Source organism: Pagrus major, chromosome 19 (assembly GCF_040436345.1).
Source record: "Pagrus major chromosome 19, Pma_NU_1.0".
NCBI lineage: Eukaryota > Metazoa > Chordata > Actinopteri > Spariformes > Sparidae > Pagrus > Pagrus major.
In genome coordinates this window covers 12,575,054-12,594,695 of record NC_133233.1, presented here as the reverse complement: position 1 = coordinate 12,594,695, position 19,642 = coordinate 12,575,054, and the positions used below count along the sequence as shown (strand labels likewise).

The 19,642-nt window shown below is 39.4% G+C and overlaps 1 protein-coding gene across 1 annotated transcript in view; it reads left to right on the top strand.

The window, feature by feature from the left end:
• Nucleotides 1-19,642, top strand: part of ofcc1 (orofacial cleft 1 candidate 1) — a 194,271-nt gene that overhangs the window by 97,231 nt on the left and 77,398 nt on the right. Inside the window, exons 4-7 of the mRNA XM_073488057.1 lie at nt 13,859-13,929; nt 14,312-14,487; nt 17,909-18,013; nt 18,658-18,741. Of these exons, the coding sequence (XP_073344158.1) occupies nt 13,859-13,929; nt 14,312-14,487; nt 17,909-18,013; nt 18,658-18,741 (436 nt within the window). The remainder of the gene's footprint in view (nt 1-13,858; nt 13,930-14,311; nt 14,488-17,908; nt 18,014-18,657; nt 18,742-19,642) is intronic.

Sequence of the window (19,642 nt, the reverse complement as noted above, 5' to 3'; positions counted from 1 at the left end):
GGGACTGCTATTTTAACTGTGCATGCAACACTGACCGCTCTTTACGCTCTGCTGCACCGAGACTGTTGTGGTCTGAACAACCAAACGGTGTGTTCCAACAGCACTACGAATTTACAGTACTTTTTTTGTGCGAGAGTGCGCTTTGACACTCTTGAGGGACTACTTACAAACGCACCCAGTGAATCTGTGGGAGTTAGCATCAGGCCAGTTAGGACATTAGTTGCTACTGCTCTCACTGATGCATACAGTAGTGCTTTGATGCATAAATGTTAATTTGAAAATTAAATGAGAAATGTAAAAGTTGAAATGCAAAAAATATGCAGTGAGTTAAAGAATGAGGCAAACAATTACAGTGTTACCTCAGTTAACTTCTCCCTTTATGTGTCCTTGCTTTGCCTGTGTGTTAATATGTCAGTGCACACACAGTAGTAAACTTAGTGTTGAATCATTAACTGTAGGAAATAGATCATTAAAAGTTCAAAAGAGATCTGGGTTAAACTCACAGAGTGAACATTATACCCTTTAAAAACTTAAAAGGCAGGAGGCAGAGGACACACGGTCTATGAATAGTCCAATGAGCTTGCCCTAAGGGTCAGCGTTGAATGTCCATTGAAGACAAGCTGAGTGGAGTTGGTCATTGAAGACATTTACATTTCAAACAATCTTGTAGATATTTAGACAGACGTGTGGGTTAGCCAGTGACCTGGGAGAGCAGGGTTGATCTCATTTTAAGGCAATCAGCTGCTGTTACAGCAGGAGTCCAACCTGGACAAAGTATTTCCTGGTCTGTTAATTCAAACAAGCTTCGCAACATCCTCGTGAGTCATCCGTAAATTAGCATTTTGGCGCCGTAAACAGGCTTATAAAGCTTCTCTGTAGCATTCCCTGGTTTAGTTGTAAAGATTTTTGAAAGTAAGCGCAGCATTTCCTTGAAAAAAATCCTCCATTGTTCGACATTAGCTGAAAGTCAACATCATTATTTGACAAACTCACAATAGAATATTAACAATTTTACCAAAAAGTAAAAAAAAGTAAATAGATAAAAAATCTAGTTCTATAGCAACTCCTCAATAAATGACATAAATAAATGTCAAGGCACATGTTTTGCCTTGGGCAGTCTCAGATGTTTTGCAGTAGGAGTGAGTGGAGAGTGACAGGAAATGTGAGGGCAAGATGTATTGACACGTATCGAAAGCTACATTTTAGCGTAGAACTTTAGAAAATTAGCTACCTTGTTGACAGGTTGGACTGTGTCGTCCATGATACACCTGCCTTGTTGGGGAAGTAAAAGTCCATTTTGTTTTTGATGTAGACAATGTCATGTGAATGACAGTAGGAGCACTTTTATGGCTTTTGAATGAGCATTAAACACTCCCAATTATATTAAAAAAAAGAAACATTCTTCAAAAAAATTTTCATTCCCAAGTGCAATGAAGAACTTTTTGAATTTGCTACACCTCTTCCTGCGTTTTTTCAGAATCTAAGTTCAATTACTTAAAACCGGTCGTCGTAACACACCACTCCAAAGACAAGTCATTACACCACCTCTAAGGAATTCAAACTGTAAAGTAGTTAGGGGCGCGTATAATCACCCTGCTTTTCAGCAAATGACAGGCGTGAAACATAGAGTTCATTGTCAAGTCAACGATGATGAACAGAGCTGCAAACTAACTGGATTATATTGGCTGGCAAAACACCTTTAATTGTAAACTTAACTTAACTTAACTTAACTAAACCTTATTTAATGTAACTGCAAGCTGCAAATTTCAATGCGAGACTTCACATAATGTAATGAATCGTGGGATAATTATCAGCCACTGCACATGCATGTTGGAGGCACTTTCATGTTCTAGCCATCCAAATAAGATAATGACTACTACCAGAATCCCCAGTATACCCATTAATATCACCAAGTATTGTATTATGTGAGTCATCAAAATGCGGTTCCTGCAGTAGATAGACTCAAACTCATCCCTCCGCCCTTGCAGCTCGTCTTCGACTGTATTTTGTAGCATATCCTATACATACCAACCCTCGGCACCACTGACACACCACCGCCCATGGCCTCTTGATCTTTAAAAGAGATCACAAGACCTTCACTGTGCGATGACATCACTGCATCTCCGAATGAATGACAAAGAAAGAAAGAAAATGTATTTATAGCACAAAGTTTCATTCCGACAAATGTCTAATTTCCTCAAGCGTTTTATGCGCGAACTCGCAGTCAGCGTGCTCATCAAAGGGCAGTCTCAGTGCCTGTCACAAGGCGCATAATAAATCCTTGTCATAGAGGAGTCAGTTGCATGCGAGATGCCCCTTGTTGGTCAGCAAGATGTTTCTCAAACACTCCCCCCCCTTGCTCTCCATTTCTCTGAGATCATGCCCTAATGATGACCCTAGGCCCACTTTTAATCACTATTTGCGTTGCCCTTTTAACAATTATTCCACTCCTCTGCACAATTTTAACTGTAGAAGCATGAGATGGATTCCTGTGATTGTTAACTGCCTTATAGACACAATCTTTTGGGGCCACATCAGTTTTTTTTTTTTTTCCTCGCAAGATATGATGCATTCAAAGGAAACGATGGAAAATCTGAGTTCTCCTCTATGTATTACTTATGCTGTATCATGCAAGGCGAGCTTACTTCCGCAGCATCTGCTCCCAAGTTTGACTGAAGCAAAGTTGAGGCTTCACATACGAGCCTTTTTTAAAAAAAAAAAAAATGTCACTCACTCCCACTCTTAGAGGCTGCATGAACTCTGCGGTCAAAGAGAAAGCAAAGCAGAGTACGATGGAAATAACTTTAGAAATATAGAACCAGAAAGTCTAACTAAACGACACGCCGACTCCTGATTGGAAACCAGAATCCAGAAATAACGTTTTCTGACAGAACTGCACTGACGGTTCTGTACTGTACCAAAATACACGCACGCATGGTGGGTCCTATTTCAGTTTGTTGCTTGTGTAAACAGAGGCAACACATTTGATGTTAGTTCATAGTTTTAATGATGTGTAAATAGCAATACGCGGTATGCAATCGTGAAAAGTGTGAAGGGTTTTGTTACGCAGGTAAGTATGAAAAGTAGATGTCTCCTGACTAAGAACTATTTGACCTTTGCCCTTTTGAAATTTAATTTTAAAATTGAACAAACACTCATGGAAAGAAGTCTGAGATTTCTATGCTCGTGTTCAAGAAACAGGTTTCTAATGCTGCAGCGCCACGTTCATGTTTGAGTAATCTACATGTGAATAATAAAGTAGCCTTCAAGGTTTATGTATTCTCCCCCTTCACAAGCGGCGTTATTAATAGCATCATCTTTCTTGCCGCTTTAAATACAGGATGAAATATTTTGACATGCTCATAGCAGAGGGAGGAAGGTCCAAGCCAAATAAACATTTGTTTTAATTAATCATTTGACGGTGACTTAAAGGTAGCTTTACAACCCACTGGCCCTTTTCTCTTTAGCTCTGATATCACCTTGAGTCAAAAAGTCTGCTGTTGCCCCCGTAAGTCACATGTGTGTCTATTTAGGGAAAATCTTTACAGAGATAAATTATTTTTTGAGCAATGAAGGATGAATCTCCTGTGTTTTCTTTGACCTTGTGAGCAAACTACAAAAAGTGGAGCAATCGATCGCTACCCTCTGAAGATACTGCAATATTGTATTTTGGAATGAACAGTGAAGGAAAAAAAAAAAAATAGAAGTCAAGCCAGATGAACAGCTGTATTGAGATAAACCGTCACCCCATATGCTGAGGGAAAACAATCTCTGCACATTATGGAGAGTGAAGATGAAAAAAATACACTTAATCAACTAACATTGATATTACTTCTGGCAATTAGGAGCATGCTGGTAATGATATGAGTTTTCAGCTGTAAATAATTATGCTGCCTGCGGGCCATACTTTAATTCTCGGCTGTATCTATAAACAATAATCAAACCAACAGCAGCAGGCTAAAAGTTGGAGATTTGTGGGTTTGCAGAGCAGCGGTAGAGGAGCAGCTTATTGGAGCCCTGTGGTGATGCCAGTAGTCAGGGTCACCTTCAGGTGCTCTCTCATCTGTACACCAGCGCGCTAATGCGCAGCTCTATTGATCAGCCTGTATGCGTCAGCACACGCACACACACATGCACAGGTGCACACAAAGCACACAGATATGAGCTCAGATACACACATACACACATACACAAGGGTACACGCATGCATACTTAGTAAGCACTTACACACATGCACTTTAAACCTTACGAGGGTATAGTACAGAGATATAATTTGTATTAAATGCAAAACACATTTTATTTGATTATTTATTTAAAATGTTTATTTATTTGTGTTTGTGCCAGGAATTGAAAGAATTCTTACTCTTATTATAAGAGCTTTCTATTTACATCATATGTTGGTTTTTACAAGCTTTTATGTTTCAGGCTCCCTCTGATTAGAATAAGTTACCTTTAAATATCCGTTCTGTGTCAAGATTTAGCTCATTTAAAATGTTTTACATTTCTCATCTTAAAACAAAAGGCCCATGTTTTCAGTAATGTTGTCACTGTTCCTTTATTTTTTTTATAGATTTATAATGTTTCTTTTCTTTTCTTCTGATAGTGTCTAACCTTTGTGTTGTTCACATTTTGTTATTCAGTGTGTTCTTTTTTTGTGTGCTGGTTGTTTGTTCTTTGTGTTGTAACCATTGTGTTACGTATTTTTGTGCATTTGTTTCCCATTGTGTGCGTTTTGTTAATTACCAAAATAACACTGCCACAGTAATTAATCATTTTTTTCTGCATTGCTGGGGTATGTAACACTTTAAAAAAGAGCAAAGAAACAACAACAACAAAAAAATAACTTACAATACTACTGAGATTGAGACTTGACAGCTTACTTTTACTCACTGTCAAACAGGAAGCGGCAGCCTGCTGATTGTATAAGGACAAAGATGAAGTGCATAATTAAGGAAACATATGAAAGCCGGCACTGGGCCTGAGATTAATTAGGTGCGTGTCAATACCCTCATCAATATCCGATTAACTAATGACACATGGCCCAATGAGGGCCATTGATCTGCTCCAAGTCTGCTGTGTTAATAGGTTGAAGCCGACATTCAATGGGAAAGCTGACAGAAAACTGCGAGGGCCCTAAACACGGAAAAATCAGAAAATGTCCCCTCAGTCATATCAGTAGTCAAATCACATCCGTGTGATGTGGTCTCACGGGATTCCAGTGATTGCTGTGACCACAACTGAACTTATTCGGCTTTGCGAGAATTCCCATCCTTAGTGATAATTAAAAATGACCCCAAAGGATCCCCCTCCCCAAAATGAAAGAAGAAAAAAAAGGACTCAATCTAGATTAATGGTGATGGAATGGCCAACATCATAAGTTAGCCCCTTTATGATAATGATTGTAATGATAATAATGAACACTTGGATGAAGGATGTACAATCCCCTGTCCTGGAGTTGAATCCCTATACAGGTTAATTAGGAAAGATAACATCATTAGCCACATCATGCCTGCACAGAGAATTAATTGGATAAAATGGAGATTTAGGTCTATATTTAATCGCACAAACGATCAACGACAGCTTAGCCAGGTAATGGGAGGTCCAAATCGGTGGGCATCTTATTTAGATCACATTTAACCAGCTTAATGAGCAATCCCTGTGGTTTGTATTATATGTGCTGTGAAGATCCCCTTTGCGTGCACTGTATTGATCAAAATGCGCATTAATGATGTATTATTTTGCCTTGTTAGCTTCTGATTGTTTTCAGCATTCTGGGATAATCAAGGAGAGGTTGGAAGAGAGTTCACAGCACCAATCATCAGGTTTATATAAAAGGAAACATTGGCTCCGTATTTACAAAACAAATGAGAACTATTCATTGCTAATACATATGAGCAATCTCTCTTCCTCGGCTGAAAAGGCCACCGATGGCCTGATGGCTTTGCAGTCATAAATAAAGCACAGTGTGACTGTTTTGGACTAAGGGAAGCATTAGCTGGAGTTCATGATCTGTTCTGAGGGGGACATTAGTGTTAATATGCCTCGTGCCAAACGTGAGCCAGGCGTTTTCTACCTATTCTTCACAGCAGCTGCAAAGCTCGCCGGCTTGTCTTTGGCTGAGGAATACGTCTGTCTGCAGTTCCCTCTAAATATTACATGGGGGGAAACCTTTGTGTGTATTGTCGTCATATACATAATGGATGTTTACAAAGCAGTGTGAGTACTTTACCTTCAGTTTGGGGGAGTTCATTGTAATCGGCACAGAAAGGTGATAAAGCAGCAGCCTGTGATATCTCCGGCTCTGGTGGAAACAATAAGCGAACATCTCTTTGAGAGAGCTCCCCATTAATAATGAAGCATCGTTTAAAACACAAACAGTGAGGCCATCTGGTAGATGAGGCTGTCATGCAGATGAAACTTTATCTTGGCACAACTCAACGGTTACAGTTTTGGTAATGGCATGTATTAAACTGTGTATTAAATGTACTACTTTTATCATTCAAATACTATTGTTCCTTTTGTTGACTTGATTTATAACATATGCTTTAACTAACGGGCTGAAACCAGAAACCGAATGTATTTTTACACATTTGAGAGGTGTATCATTTAATTCAGACTTTCTCTTTTTGTTTCAGCGAGTGAAAGTGAACATGAGGAGGTTACCTGAGACTGTGTGTGTGTGTGTGTGTGTGTGTGTGTGTGTGTGTGTGTGCGCTGTCAGGGGCCGCGTCATCATCACCTTGACGACTGGGGTGTAGCTGACCGTGGAGAGGAAGCTTTCGGGGCCTCACAAGGTAACATACCTCTTCATTTTAAAATAAAAACAATATGCATGTATACAGTTACTCATATAATTTGCTGTTTATTTGCATTAGAGCTGGTTTATAGTCCAGTGAGATCAAATGACAGACTTTAGTGCAAAGAGCGAAGAGTACTTTGACCAAACTTCGTGTAATTCCCATAAATAAATTGCAGCAGACTTGCATGAATTCACTCCAATATACTCCACCGGTGTCCACTCCAGTGCTGATATATGCCTCTGTAAGTGCACTTTAAAGTGCAAAGAGTACATTTAGAGTAAATACGCATGCAAAACATCTCCATTGCCGAGCGAAGAAGAACCAGCCTGCCCTTTTCTACCCTTATTGTCAGTTGTGTCAACTCTATGTCTTGAGGGAGACTGGCTGTTGTCAGAGACTAAGAAAAGGCCTCTGTCCACGAGCAAATAAAATATTCTTTGGTGCATGGTGCCCTGTCCCTCGGTGACTATTGAATTACGTCCCTTCTCCGCGTTCGGGGAGAGGAAAAAAGAATGTCAAGCGAAGATTTCAGGTCGCACTATGCCATAGAAAAGGGGAAGTGGCTCGTCTAGCACAACACAGACCCCACTGTCATTCTGGATTAAGGGTTGATTGAGCTTAGCTGACTAGATGACAGAGGAGATGGTCATTCTCGGGGCAGGAGGAAAAAGGTCAAATATAGCACCGTGTCATTTTAGAGGAACAATATACATTCTTGCTTTCTGTATAAATAATATGCGGTTTCAGCTGTAGGTCAGTTTTTTTTTTCTTTGTTTTGCACTCATGATTTTAAGACTTCAGGGATAATAAATAACAACTTCCTTATTCATTACACTCATTGTTTCATTTATGCAAACTGTACAAAGTTTAACTACAAAGGTCAGGGGATTTTGGGGGTCTGACAGAAGGCCAGGAAGGCTTTTATTAAAGGAGGTGTTCGACAAAATCTTGTATAATTTTTGAAAACCTTAGAACACTGGTCTGTGCAGAAAGAAGGTCTGGAAGAAGTCACGGAGAGGCGTCTTTAAAAGTTGAGATATTTCGGCTCCAAAATTCAAAACAGCAACCAATTGACAGCAGTTTTGCCTTTCTGCTGTTCAACTCTGACCAGAGCTGCTTATGCCTGACATGTTGCTGTGATTAAACCAGGAAACAGCGCTGTGGTTTGCAGGTCAAAAACAAATATATTTGCAAAGGAAAACCCTGTATCGATAATTTAGCTGCATGCTGGCTGCTGTTTTCATGGGTGCAGTGTTCAGTAAGCAGTTCAGTCGACTGATACTAACTCAAGTCCAGCAAGTACAGTTCATTTTACTCTGAAGGATTGGAGGGCTTTGTTGCATGTACTGTAAAATATTCGCATATGACTTTTGACAGGAAGCCTGAACCTCAAGCAGAAAAGTGAGTCAGTCATTTATGTGGTTAACAATGGTGTTGGCAGTCTCAATGGTTAGGGAGCCAGTATTTGGCAGGGGGGCGTGCAGTTTTAACAACTAATGCACTTATTCTTCTCACAGCATCACAATTTTACAGCCTGTATAAAACATTCACACACATGCACACACACACACACAGCTCTATTAGGAACCCAGAAAAACAGTTGAGCAAATTAAAAACAGGAATGTCTTTAATTCAATAAAATACACATGTAAAGGAAATGCTGCAAAGTACCTCTTTATCTAAAAGTGTTATCCTTCTTTTGTGTAGCTGCTGATAAGTGCCATTCGACACAAATAGACACAGCTGGAAATATGGTTAGAGAGTTTTAGTCACCACAGTTGTTTACACAATCAGGTTTTTTTTTTCTTTTTGCAGGCCGTGATAAGGTGCATGGATATCCTGTGGTCTTTGCCTAGTTAATGTGTACGGACCGCACACTGGCTCTGCTTTCACTGAGTTATTACGCAGAGTGTAATTTGAAACAATTACAAAAACACTGGCCCACTTGTTACAACACTCATTTTCCCCTCACATATACAAACCACAGATTCAATAGCTTTACATGTTTTTCAATCACACCCAGTGGAGCAGTGTTCAGTGTGAAAAAGTATAGCATTTCATCCTAGCTCGCATGGTATGGGATAATCTTTCACATTTTGCCTGGGGTTTGTTTTGCTATTTCAGCAGAAACTTGTGCAAGCCATGTGAATTACCATAGGAGAGGACGATAAAAATACCAAATGATATTGTATCAGATGTAAATGAATAAACTATTTGAATAATCAGGGCAAAATAATTTGTTATCTGTGATAATAAATGGTGTTTATAGTGCTTTATTCTCTGAGATGCATTGCAGAGATAACAGTTTTAAACACACAAGCAGGAGGGGGATAGTGTTACGCTGCGTGGAATGAAGGATTTGGTGCTGCAGAGTAAGCTATTAAAAGAGCTCTAATAGCATCAACAAACTTCAAATTATAAGGCAAATTTAAAGTTTTAAGTCAATAACTGATTCCTCTCACGTGTGCTTCGGATTTCTGCGAGCGCTCCGACTTTAGATCCATCTTATTTGTTTTGACACGTTTCTCACCGCATTTTCACACATTCTGCTTTGCAGGCCTCGCCGTTGCTCAGAGATCAGGGTCAGCCAGTGATGATCTTTTGCAGTTTGTGGAGATGGACACCTTTAGCAGCAGTGTGAGTACAGTTTCACTTCTGGCCTCAGCGTAGCCGAGCACAAGGAGGTCAGGCCTCGTACCTCCATCTCTCTCTCTCTCTCTGAAGGTGCTGGTGCAGCCTGACCATTGACATTTAGCATTCCTCTGCGCTGCCTCTGGGTTCTCAATGGGGGATTGAGGGGTGCAGAGGCCAGTGCCTGGTTCTCAAGGGTTATAACAAAAAGGCTCTTGAAAATCCCAAGCAGTTCCCATGATCCTAGGAAAGACCTTGATCCGACCTGTGTTAGATTTCCATTCCACGGATTAGGGCGCACAGAAAGTACATATTTGGGTGATTTATTTTGCCTTTTGCTCTGGATTTCGGACAATGAATCGCAATGTTTTCCTTGACTGGCACTGGAAGATCTGGCACGCTGATTTGGCATTAATGAGAATTTGTAGAAGTTTGGCAGTTTACGATAGGAAGGTTTATTTTCCTCACAATCAGTCACTATTCATGCTCCTCGCTGACATTTCTAAATCAGTGCAGCAGCGTGCAGTGACATTTTTTTGCTGCAAAGTTTTCAAAGTCATTTTTCAAGGTTTTTTCCAGTAACATACATAATCTGTTAGCATCAAAGGAGCACACATGCATAAATAATTGACTAATTCACTTAAAGGGGGCCAGCGTAGATTAATTAAGCTTGAATACTAATTATGTTTTCTGTCTACACCAACTGACGCGGTTGTTGTTTAATAAGGAAGTGTTTGGTGGGTCACAATTACCGTGCACATATAAGGCTGCTCTATAAATTAAGGGTAGAAGTGGCTTTGAAACAGAATGCTATCTTTGGTAATTTAAATACAGATGGTTTGTAGATTTTACATGCATCATATATTTATGACATGTTGTTGATATGGCCATTTTTATTCTGCTGTGAGATAAAAAGAGAGTTTATAAACATAAAAACAAATTTAATTTGGTGTTTTTATTGATTTAGTAAGGCATTTTAATCTTTAATATACCTTTTATAATTTTGTCACAGCCCATTATGACATACATTCACACATATATTTACATTAAGACAAGATGATTTTACTCACTCAATGGACCGCACTGGCAGAATAGCCTGGGAGCAAACCTAATATTATGGATTTTTAAGCACAAATTCAAACTCAAGAAAGAGACGAAACATGCGCAGGGATCTCTTGTCATTTCCAGAAAACACTCTTGTCCTTGACTCCCATGCCAAGCGCACAGGGTGCTTGTCTGGAAATGGTAGCTTTAAGTAGCTCTGTGAAGCCGAGGTTGTGCTGTCTACGCTCCCCTGGCAAGCAGTGCGCACACGCAGGGACAGAGGAAGACAGCTCAAAGCTGGGGCCTTGTTTACAGCTGCGTGGGGAAGAAAACAGGCAGACGTAAATGAGGGTTGACGGTTTCATGAAGCACAATTGGTTGATGGCAGATTCAATGTGACTGGGCTGAACTGGGCGATGATCCGTACAGTATGCAAAATTCACTTTCTAGCTGGTCTGTGCCCACCAGCCCCTAGCAGCGAGCGGTCTTCCCCAAGCCCTTCTAGCTATGCCTTTGAATGCAACAAGAACTGAACAAGGCATTGTTGTGCTCAATTCCTTTTGACAACAATCACATTTTAAAAAAAGAAAGGAAGAGAAAAAAAAAGTCACGGATGTTTTTTTTTGTCACCAGTTATAAATGATTTTTTTCTCATGTTGACTGCGAAGTAAGCGTTTTGTGTGCTGCACAGTGAAATGAGGAAATGATGTGACGGTTTCAGGGGGCATGTACGGATGCCTTCAGATGACAAGAGAATGAACTCAGGGGCTATTTATTTTGTGCTGCTGTATATGTATGTTGTAATACCACCCAAATTTCTTGGCACATGATTTTGATGCAGCACCACAAATTTAACATATCTTTGTGCAATGTGACAAGGCAGATTATGAGGCCAGCTTACACAGCTGCTATCACTGCTCTTATTGAACAGCCATTCCTACATCTAAGAACCCACTTTATTTCATGAACCTCTATGATACTTTTTTTCTCTCCTTGGGATTGAATTGTTGTTTATCGTTTCAGAAATGCAACATCTGCATGTTCCATCCGGTTATGGCACATTAAACAACAGTCCTTGTATTACAAGGAGCATGCTGTCAATGTCAGTGGGGTCTAGGGAGCGAGATGAGAACCAGGCATTTTTCTTAGCTCTCTAGACAGAGCGGCTCACATGGCGCTGTGTGGATTAGATTTTTAGTGACAATGACCCAAAGCTGTAGGCCTGGGGTGTATGTACTGTACTCCTTCTGTGTACTTTCCCTTGTGTGTTTACTAGGCTTGTTTTTTTCTTCACTTTAACTGAACTTAAGGCAAGAATACATTCATAGTAATCAGATGACTTATTGACATTTGCAGGACATGGAGCTAATTTACTTTGCATAGTGAGAAACATTGGCACTGGTAGAAACAAAACGGGCGCCCAGAGGAGCACTGGTATGAAAATTGCATAAGGAAAAAGAATAAAATGGCTATAAAAAACTTTTAAAGAAAAGAAAATCTCAAGTAATCTTGAAATTTTATGATGGCTCTTATATTGATGATATTCTAGATTATTCTGGGCAGTAATTAGGGTGATAAACAAAATGCGTTTGAGTGGAGATAAAACATAATGTGATTTCTCCTTTGATTTCTGCTCATCTCTCCAAAGTGCCTTTAGCCCTGAGGGCAAAAACAATAATTTGCAAAATAAAGAGCTTTATCCTCCATCATTATTCTAATATGACGATTAATTACTTTAGCAAGAAAACACATCAATTCCAACAATAACTTTCACAGAATATGTTGTTAAATAACCGAACAGCGGTGTCACAACATCAAGTAAAAGAATTGAACTTACTGTAGAGTTATATTACTTTCAATTTATTCATTAAGGTTCTCAGAATTGGCTGTGAGGTTCCAATAACAATCAAAATTTTAATACCATATAATGAATGCAAATGTCGTGTGGCTTATTTAAACGGCTGCTTTAGTTTACAACACAATAATGTGAAACTGGCCCGCTGTAATCCAACTGCAAATGGTGATGGTGTGCAATTTTTTTATTAGTAAAATTACCTGATTAATTTCCCCGTAATTGTTTCAGGGAGCTGCTCAATTTGCATGTGCACCCAAACACTATTTGTCTGGCAGAAAGGTGTGTAAACCCGAAAAGAAGACACAATAAAACACAGGGAGACAATCACAGCTGATGCCGAATTTTGCCTGCCTCATGCTCCGCAGTATGCGAAAACTCAGAAAAACTGATTGGTACCCAGTCGAAAAGAAAATGGTTTTTAAATAAGTTACAATTAGATAAGCATTAATCTCAGTGGTATAAATGAATGTCTTGCTGTAGGGCTTGTTGAATGTAAAAACAGATTTACAAAAACTCCTCTTACCAGATTGGTCTGGAAGTAGTCCTTCTCTATTTTAATTGCTCTGTCATTTAGAGTTGAAATAAGCCCCCCCACTCATTCTGCCCCTTGATTTTGCCTTTGAAATTAAATATTGTATACAAATACATGCTGTTCATGGGCATGAGCACAGTTCATCATTGAAATCTGCATAAAATGATGCTTAAAAAGCTCCATACGCTTTGAGCAACGGAGCTCTTTTATATGGTGCATTCTTATGTAAACATATCCATAACGAAAACAACTACTTCTGCCGTTTACCTCGGCTTTCTTATTGTTCTGCTTGTCCGCAGAAATGAGAGAAATGTGGGACTGCAGAGTTTGTTCCACGTCCTCTTGATTTCAAAGGAAACCATACTTGCTTTCATACATTCCTGCTTTTTTCTTTCCATTCCATGCCATGCCATGTAGACCACCTACAACACTATAGATCCATAGATAGATAGATAGATAGATAGACAGCATTTTTATCACATTTGTATTTGTCATTTCTTTACACATGAATCCTGCATTAAAATTACTACACTGAAAATCCTCCATAATATAAGGGACCTGGCACTGTGTTATTTAAAGACTATTTTTCTCTCTCCTTTCAAGATTTTTTAGGTTGAGTTCATGTGAATGGAAGTAATGAGAAGTGTGCCTGGATTTCCATACTCATTTGCACACCGAGTCTGTGTACTCTCCTGCAGCCCGTGTAAAAATGCATAATTTTCCAGGAGAGTGTTGTTGCCCATTCATTTTTCTAAAACAAGGAGGAAGTATTTTAATGTGACCTTCATTACACATTCATGTCAACTTTTCTTATCTATTTATGATTAAATTCTTTTCCACTCCTGTTGTTCAATTAGTGCTTGACCCCTTTAGCGGCGATGTAAATTAAATGACATTTTAGTGTCGTCCCATATTTAAAATACTGCGTTAGTTGCGGATCATAAATGATGATCTTCATTCTGCAGCTAATTTATTCATTTAACAATTTCCCTCCAGAAGTTACAGCAGAAGGCTCTGCAGCAACCTAAGCAGAAGAAATCCAAGTCGGCTGAATTTCTGATGGGTGAGTCCTGCTTGATGAGTTATTGCTCATAATTTGTGTAAGGATTAATTAACTAATTACAGACAAATGGCTTTGGGCTAAATTTTGCTCTTGCTTGTCAGGGCGCAATTTGTAATTATTTTAATCATTTCTTCTTCTTCTCTTTTTTTTCTCCTCCTTTGCAAGATTCTGATTTAATTTTAACCTAATTGTGTTTTAGTGTCATTCGAGGAGGATGCGCTTGAACATTTTGGTCCAGACAAATCACCAATAAAAAAAAGAATTGTTGTTATTAAACATGCTTTGCTTTTTTTTTTACACGAGTCACTTTGACCTAATGGTTGTAATGCCCATTCATGTCATTGTTTGTATTTTTTATTTATGTTTTTACTTATTTTGTCAGGGAGAGAGGAGAGAGCCGCTCTGGTAGGAATAGAAAACCCAGCCTTCGATGGAGGAGGAAGCACCGAGCTTTCCGTTCCTCCAGTTTGGCTGGGGAGAGAAATTCGAGGTGACAGGCCAGATAGCACCCTTGCAGCTCACCAAAAAAAAATGGAGCTGCAAGCCCCTGCCAAAGAAAGAGGTGAAGCTTCATTCTTCATTAGCCTCAAATTTGTTGACAGTAGATGTGTTCCTGATCTAACCTTTCTCTCACTCCCTCTTTCTTTCTCTCCCTCTCTCTCCTATTCGGGGGGCCCTTGGTCCCTGCATTCCAAAGCGAGCGTGTCCTAACAAGCAACCCTCGTATAACTTCTTCCTCCGCTGGAGAACGCTACAGTTGTGGGTGTTCTATCTCTATCTAGAAGTACCCTCGACACAATCAGCCTTGACTCCCACTCTCGGCTACATGCCTTGTGGTGGGCTGGAGTCATAGGAGAGTGCATTTACATACGCTACTACGCTACCAAGCCGATCCGCTGTCTGTGTGGTGTACTCACAACGCCCCCGAAACACGGCTTAAGGCCAATCAGGCATACGAATATGCCCCCTTATAATTCAGTATGTCAGGGAGAACTCTTGAGGAATGGGATGGTAAATTAGGATGCGTTCAAGGTTGCGAGCGTGCCAGTTTTCTCAGGGATGAGTCACATGTTAGATTCTTGATTTAATGTGGTTTATTTTGCTTTTGCTGTGCATGGCCAGTAATTATTATCAATTATTGTCATGATGTTTTATGCACAGGAGGTAGGATTAAGCTTTACTGTGGTGTGTGGGAATGGACAGCATATGGACAAAAAGAATTTTCTGTCATGTTGAGAAAGTCAGAACGTAAACGTATATAATATGAGAGACTAACGCTGAATGTAAGCTAGTAGTTAATAAAACCTTTTTATTGGCTGATAATGATCTGAAACTCGCTTTAGCAAACCAGTTTTTTTGTTTCTGTTTTCACTTTTATTATAGTGTTGAGAGCAATGAAAACATGGATGCTGTTCTCTGTATAGGTTAAGGTCAAAGTGCAGATATAGCTGACAGTGAAAGTCCCTCTCTTTTAATCACATCTAAGACTGATAGCATGAGGTTTCCTCTGTTTGAAGGGACATATTTCACTTAGTAAGTATATTGGACAATAGGATCTTGAGTTGACAACCATTTATCGTAAAAATAAATGGTAAAGTCGATTTTGAGTTGATTTTTGAGTCGCATTCTCAACTCGTCATGATGTTTTGGGTTTCCCAATGAATTGGGAATGAGACTCATAACATGACTAAGCCCAAAAAATAAATAATAAAAGTTCATAAAATGTTGTTCAAACACAGTATTGTGTTGTTTTAGATTGTATTGTTTGTTGATAGTAGATGATTAAAAACCCCAGAGATGTTTAGCTAACTTTCACTGCTCTATTCTTATTAAAAAATATAGTAGTCAATAATAATGTCTTGTGAAAAATGACTGTCTTTATACCATATACTGAATATCAAACCCAAGTAAAATGCAGGTGCTCTTGAAGAAAAGGGTCAGCACATGAGATGAGAGGGGAAAAAAAATTCTGGCACTCGTGCTTGGAGCAGGAATGAAAATGCTTGAATAAGGTTAAAAAAGACTTCATTCAAAACATGGCTACTTGCAGAACAATAACTGGTTTAGACCTCGGTCTTCAATCACAATCTTCATATCCTTATCATGATGTCTGTTTGGTTTACACACTACAATCATCTCTCCATTGTTATGTTCCACCACTCATTTTTATCAAATGAGGAAAACAAAACTACCCCCAGCTCTCAAAAAAGTTCTTCTATCCACCATCTCTCTGTGCACCAATATAGACACCTTTTTGAACATATATTGGCGTCCTGATGATGAGCGATGAGTTAAGTTGCAGTTTTTTTTTTCTTTCCTTTTTTGTTCTGTTAATTGGAAATGTAAATTAGGCCACATGCCAAACCCTTAAAGCATACAAAATGAAGTTAACCTATATGGTAGCTTCTTGATTTTAGAACGCGGGGAAATGTCTTGAAAAAGTATGGAAATGGAAAAGTCTTGAAGGGCATTACGTGTATCACATGCCGTATGTTTTATGGGTTTAAAACTTTCTTTCTTTGTGGTAATTGCACTGACTGAATTAAAAGATAAACAACCATAAATCCACAGCACAAAATAAGCAGCACATATGCAGAACGGTTCAGTGACTCGTGTGCCTTCATTGAAAGATCACAAAAGCAGATTCTGTTCTGTGTTTGTGACACTTGTATTTGGCCTTTACCAAAAACACTTCCATTATCTCTCGTTCTCTGTTAACATTTACTCACTGGCTGGTGAGTAGTGCTAGTTATTGATATTGTGCAGGCAAGAACAGAGAATCGAAATTTTCATTAGAGAGATGAACTGGAGGACAGCCAGACTATTTAGGTAAATCACAGATATGATTCAAAAGGCGATCCACGAAGCTACTCCCATTATGCAAATTTGTGTTTGAAAAAAGGGTTTCATAACCTCAGAGCTATTTGCAGAGAAATTGTTCAAACTCTCTGTTAACGATGTAGAGGGATTTAACATGTGAATTTCACAGTCAATTTATGGCTCCGTTGAGGAGTCATACGGCTGCTCCTCGTTTAATAAGTATTTCAGTCTGACTCTTTAACTTCCAGTGAGGACACATATTTCATGTGAGCACGGAAGAATCCCGGCGAGCTTTTTTTGGGTGAGCCAGTGGTGCTCCTATGCAAACACACTTACTCACATTTTTATGCGTCCAAGCGTCGATACCCTCAGACGTCTATAAAGGCGATCCTTGTGTGGAATATATAACATGATTTAATGCACCATGCATTTTTTTTTTTTTTGCCCCACAACCTGAGAAATACAAGTAAAGCAATTTAGATTGGAGTGAAATATTCAAGGCCTGTAATGAGAATGATTTGGGGTTAAGAAAGCTGCTTGGTGGGGTGTACCCTTAATAGAAAGACCCCGGAGCCATCGGATTCCCATAAACTCTGTGGAGCAGACTTGATACCCATAGGTCAGTGATTGCTAATAAGAAGTCAATGAGACATGGGCTCAGGTTATTTTCCTTTGGATCTGCTCCTCCAAACTTGCCCGGTCCTCTGGGCCGCTGACCTCGGAGTATTTAGAAGGTATTGTCTTTGAAATTCCAGGTACTTTTGAGCTTGTAGACTTTCTCATTAGTTCCTTTTGAACACGGCAAACATATGGCAGTCGTATTTAAGAGATTGCCTGCCGTGACCTTTTGCGGCATGCTAATTAGGCCCCAGAGCACCGCAGGCCGTGGAGAGGTGCACTGAGAAACCCAGCAGTCTCCTTCCCACTTCTCTCTCTCTGCCTCTGTACTCTCTGTCTCATCTTGGCTCTGCCTTATCTGGTGGCAGCCGCTGCCCCTGCCCTTCGACAGTGTGGGTTTCAAAATTAACATTTCGCTTCATGTGCTTCTAATAACCACTAACCTGAACCTGTACAACTCCCCTCTTCCCTTCCTCTTCCCCTTCCCCGCCAAACTCCCACCCCCCCCCTTTCTCTCATTCTCTCGCCTCTCACACTTTCCACAGGAAATAAACGTGCCCAAAATTACTTTGACCCCTTGTCGGCAGAGCAGACAGACCCAAGGCATCGCAGAACGGCTGGGGTCAGCACTGAAGATGAGCTGGAATTAAGTATGCCATTCTCTGTCATAATAGTTCTCCCCGGTTCATTAAAGTGAGGTGAGAGAGATCACTGGTAGCAGGCCGCCATTTGTGACGGCAGGACAGTCTATGTAAATACACCAAGTGATGGCATCACTAGATTGGCTTCCTAACTCACTGTCATTGACGAAGGTCACCAATCATTGGTCAGTTTTCATTTCACCGTGGCTTTTTCCTTCCCCTGCTGGATGACACACGCAGAGCCATATCAATAGTTTGCAGCCCCCTCCTAAAGTAGGCCTATTAAAAGCGAGCTCTTGGGAGCCAAGTAATATGCATGTTATAATGAAACATGGCTATTAATGGAGAAGCCATTTCACCTGTATCTTTTGGATATCACTGCCGTGTAATATCAAAGGATTCGCCAAACCAAATCTCATCAGATGATGACAGGCCGGCTAACAGGCATGTTAATGCTCCTATTTCATTACCCCTCTGCAGACACTTGATTTTCACCCCTCTCCAGCCACGGCTAATATCCTCGGTTTGCATGTTAAGATGTGGTTTAGATTGACTCGTCTGATAAGTAGAAAGTAATTTTGAGGCACACAAATGCATGTAATTTTTCAGCACCTTTGAGGGTGTACTCATTTTATAATTGTTTTGACTTGTAGCAATATTGAATGCTGATGAAAACAGGCTGTATCAGAGAATGGCTGCATTGCTGGATGAGGACGATACCTTCATAAATATACCTGGTATGTATCCCAGTATTATTGTGTGCCAGTACGTTGGTATTTTGGAAGCAGTTGGTTGGCCAAAATCAAAATTAGAGCTGCAACGATGACTTGATTAATCCAGTAGTCAAATTTTTTTTTAAGTTATTTTCTTTTGATGATAATTGATTGATCATTTAAAGGGGCACTATGTAGTTTTGGAGATGAAATTCAAACACTCTCTTTTTTTTCCATAAATGAATAAACAAGCTGTTCTCAGAGAAAAATAAGGTCCCCAGAACACTGTCAACTAGAAAGGTGGCAGGGTCTGCCAACTATAAACAAAGTAAAACAGTATGAAACTGTGTTGTCCTTTAAAGTCAGTTTGTTTATTCAGTTTATTCAGTCATGAAAATGAAGAGTGTTCGTTTATTTAGTTTGTTTAGGCATAAAAGATCAGTCAATGAAAATTATTTTTTATCTTCTGATTAAAATATAATCCCCAAAACTTCATAGTGCACCTTTAAATCATTTTTCAAGCAAAAATATCAAAATTTTGCTGGTTCCAAATACTTGAATGCAAGGATTTTTTGTTATTTATAATAGTCAATGCAGTTTTTGGGTTTAGGTCTGTTGGTCGCACCAATTAAGCAATTTGAGGACGTCACTTTGGGAAATTCTGATGAGCATTTTTCACATTTTTTGACATCTTATAGACCAAACGATGAATGGATTAAACGTGGAAATAATCAATAATGAAAATAATAGTTTCAACTTTTTAAGTAAGTAAGTAAATTACTTTACTTTCACATTAAATGACTTTAATTTAGACTCATTAGAAGGTCAATTTTGGGACATACAGTATAATGTTTATTTAATCCCTTGTGATCAGGATTCAGCTGACATATCCTGATTGTATTTTCCTGCACAGATCGTGTGTGTA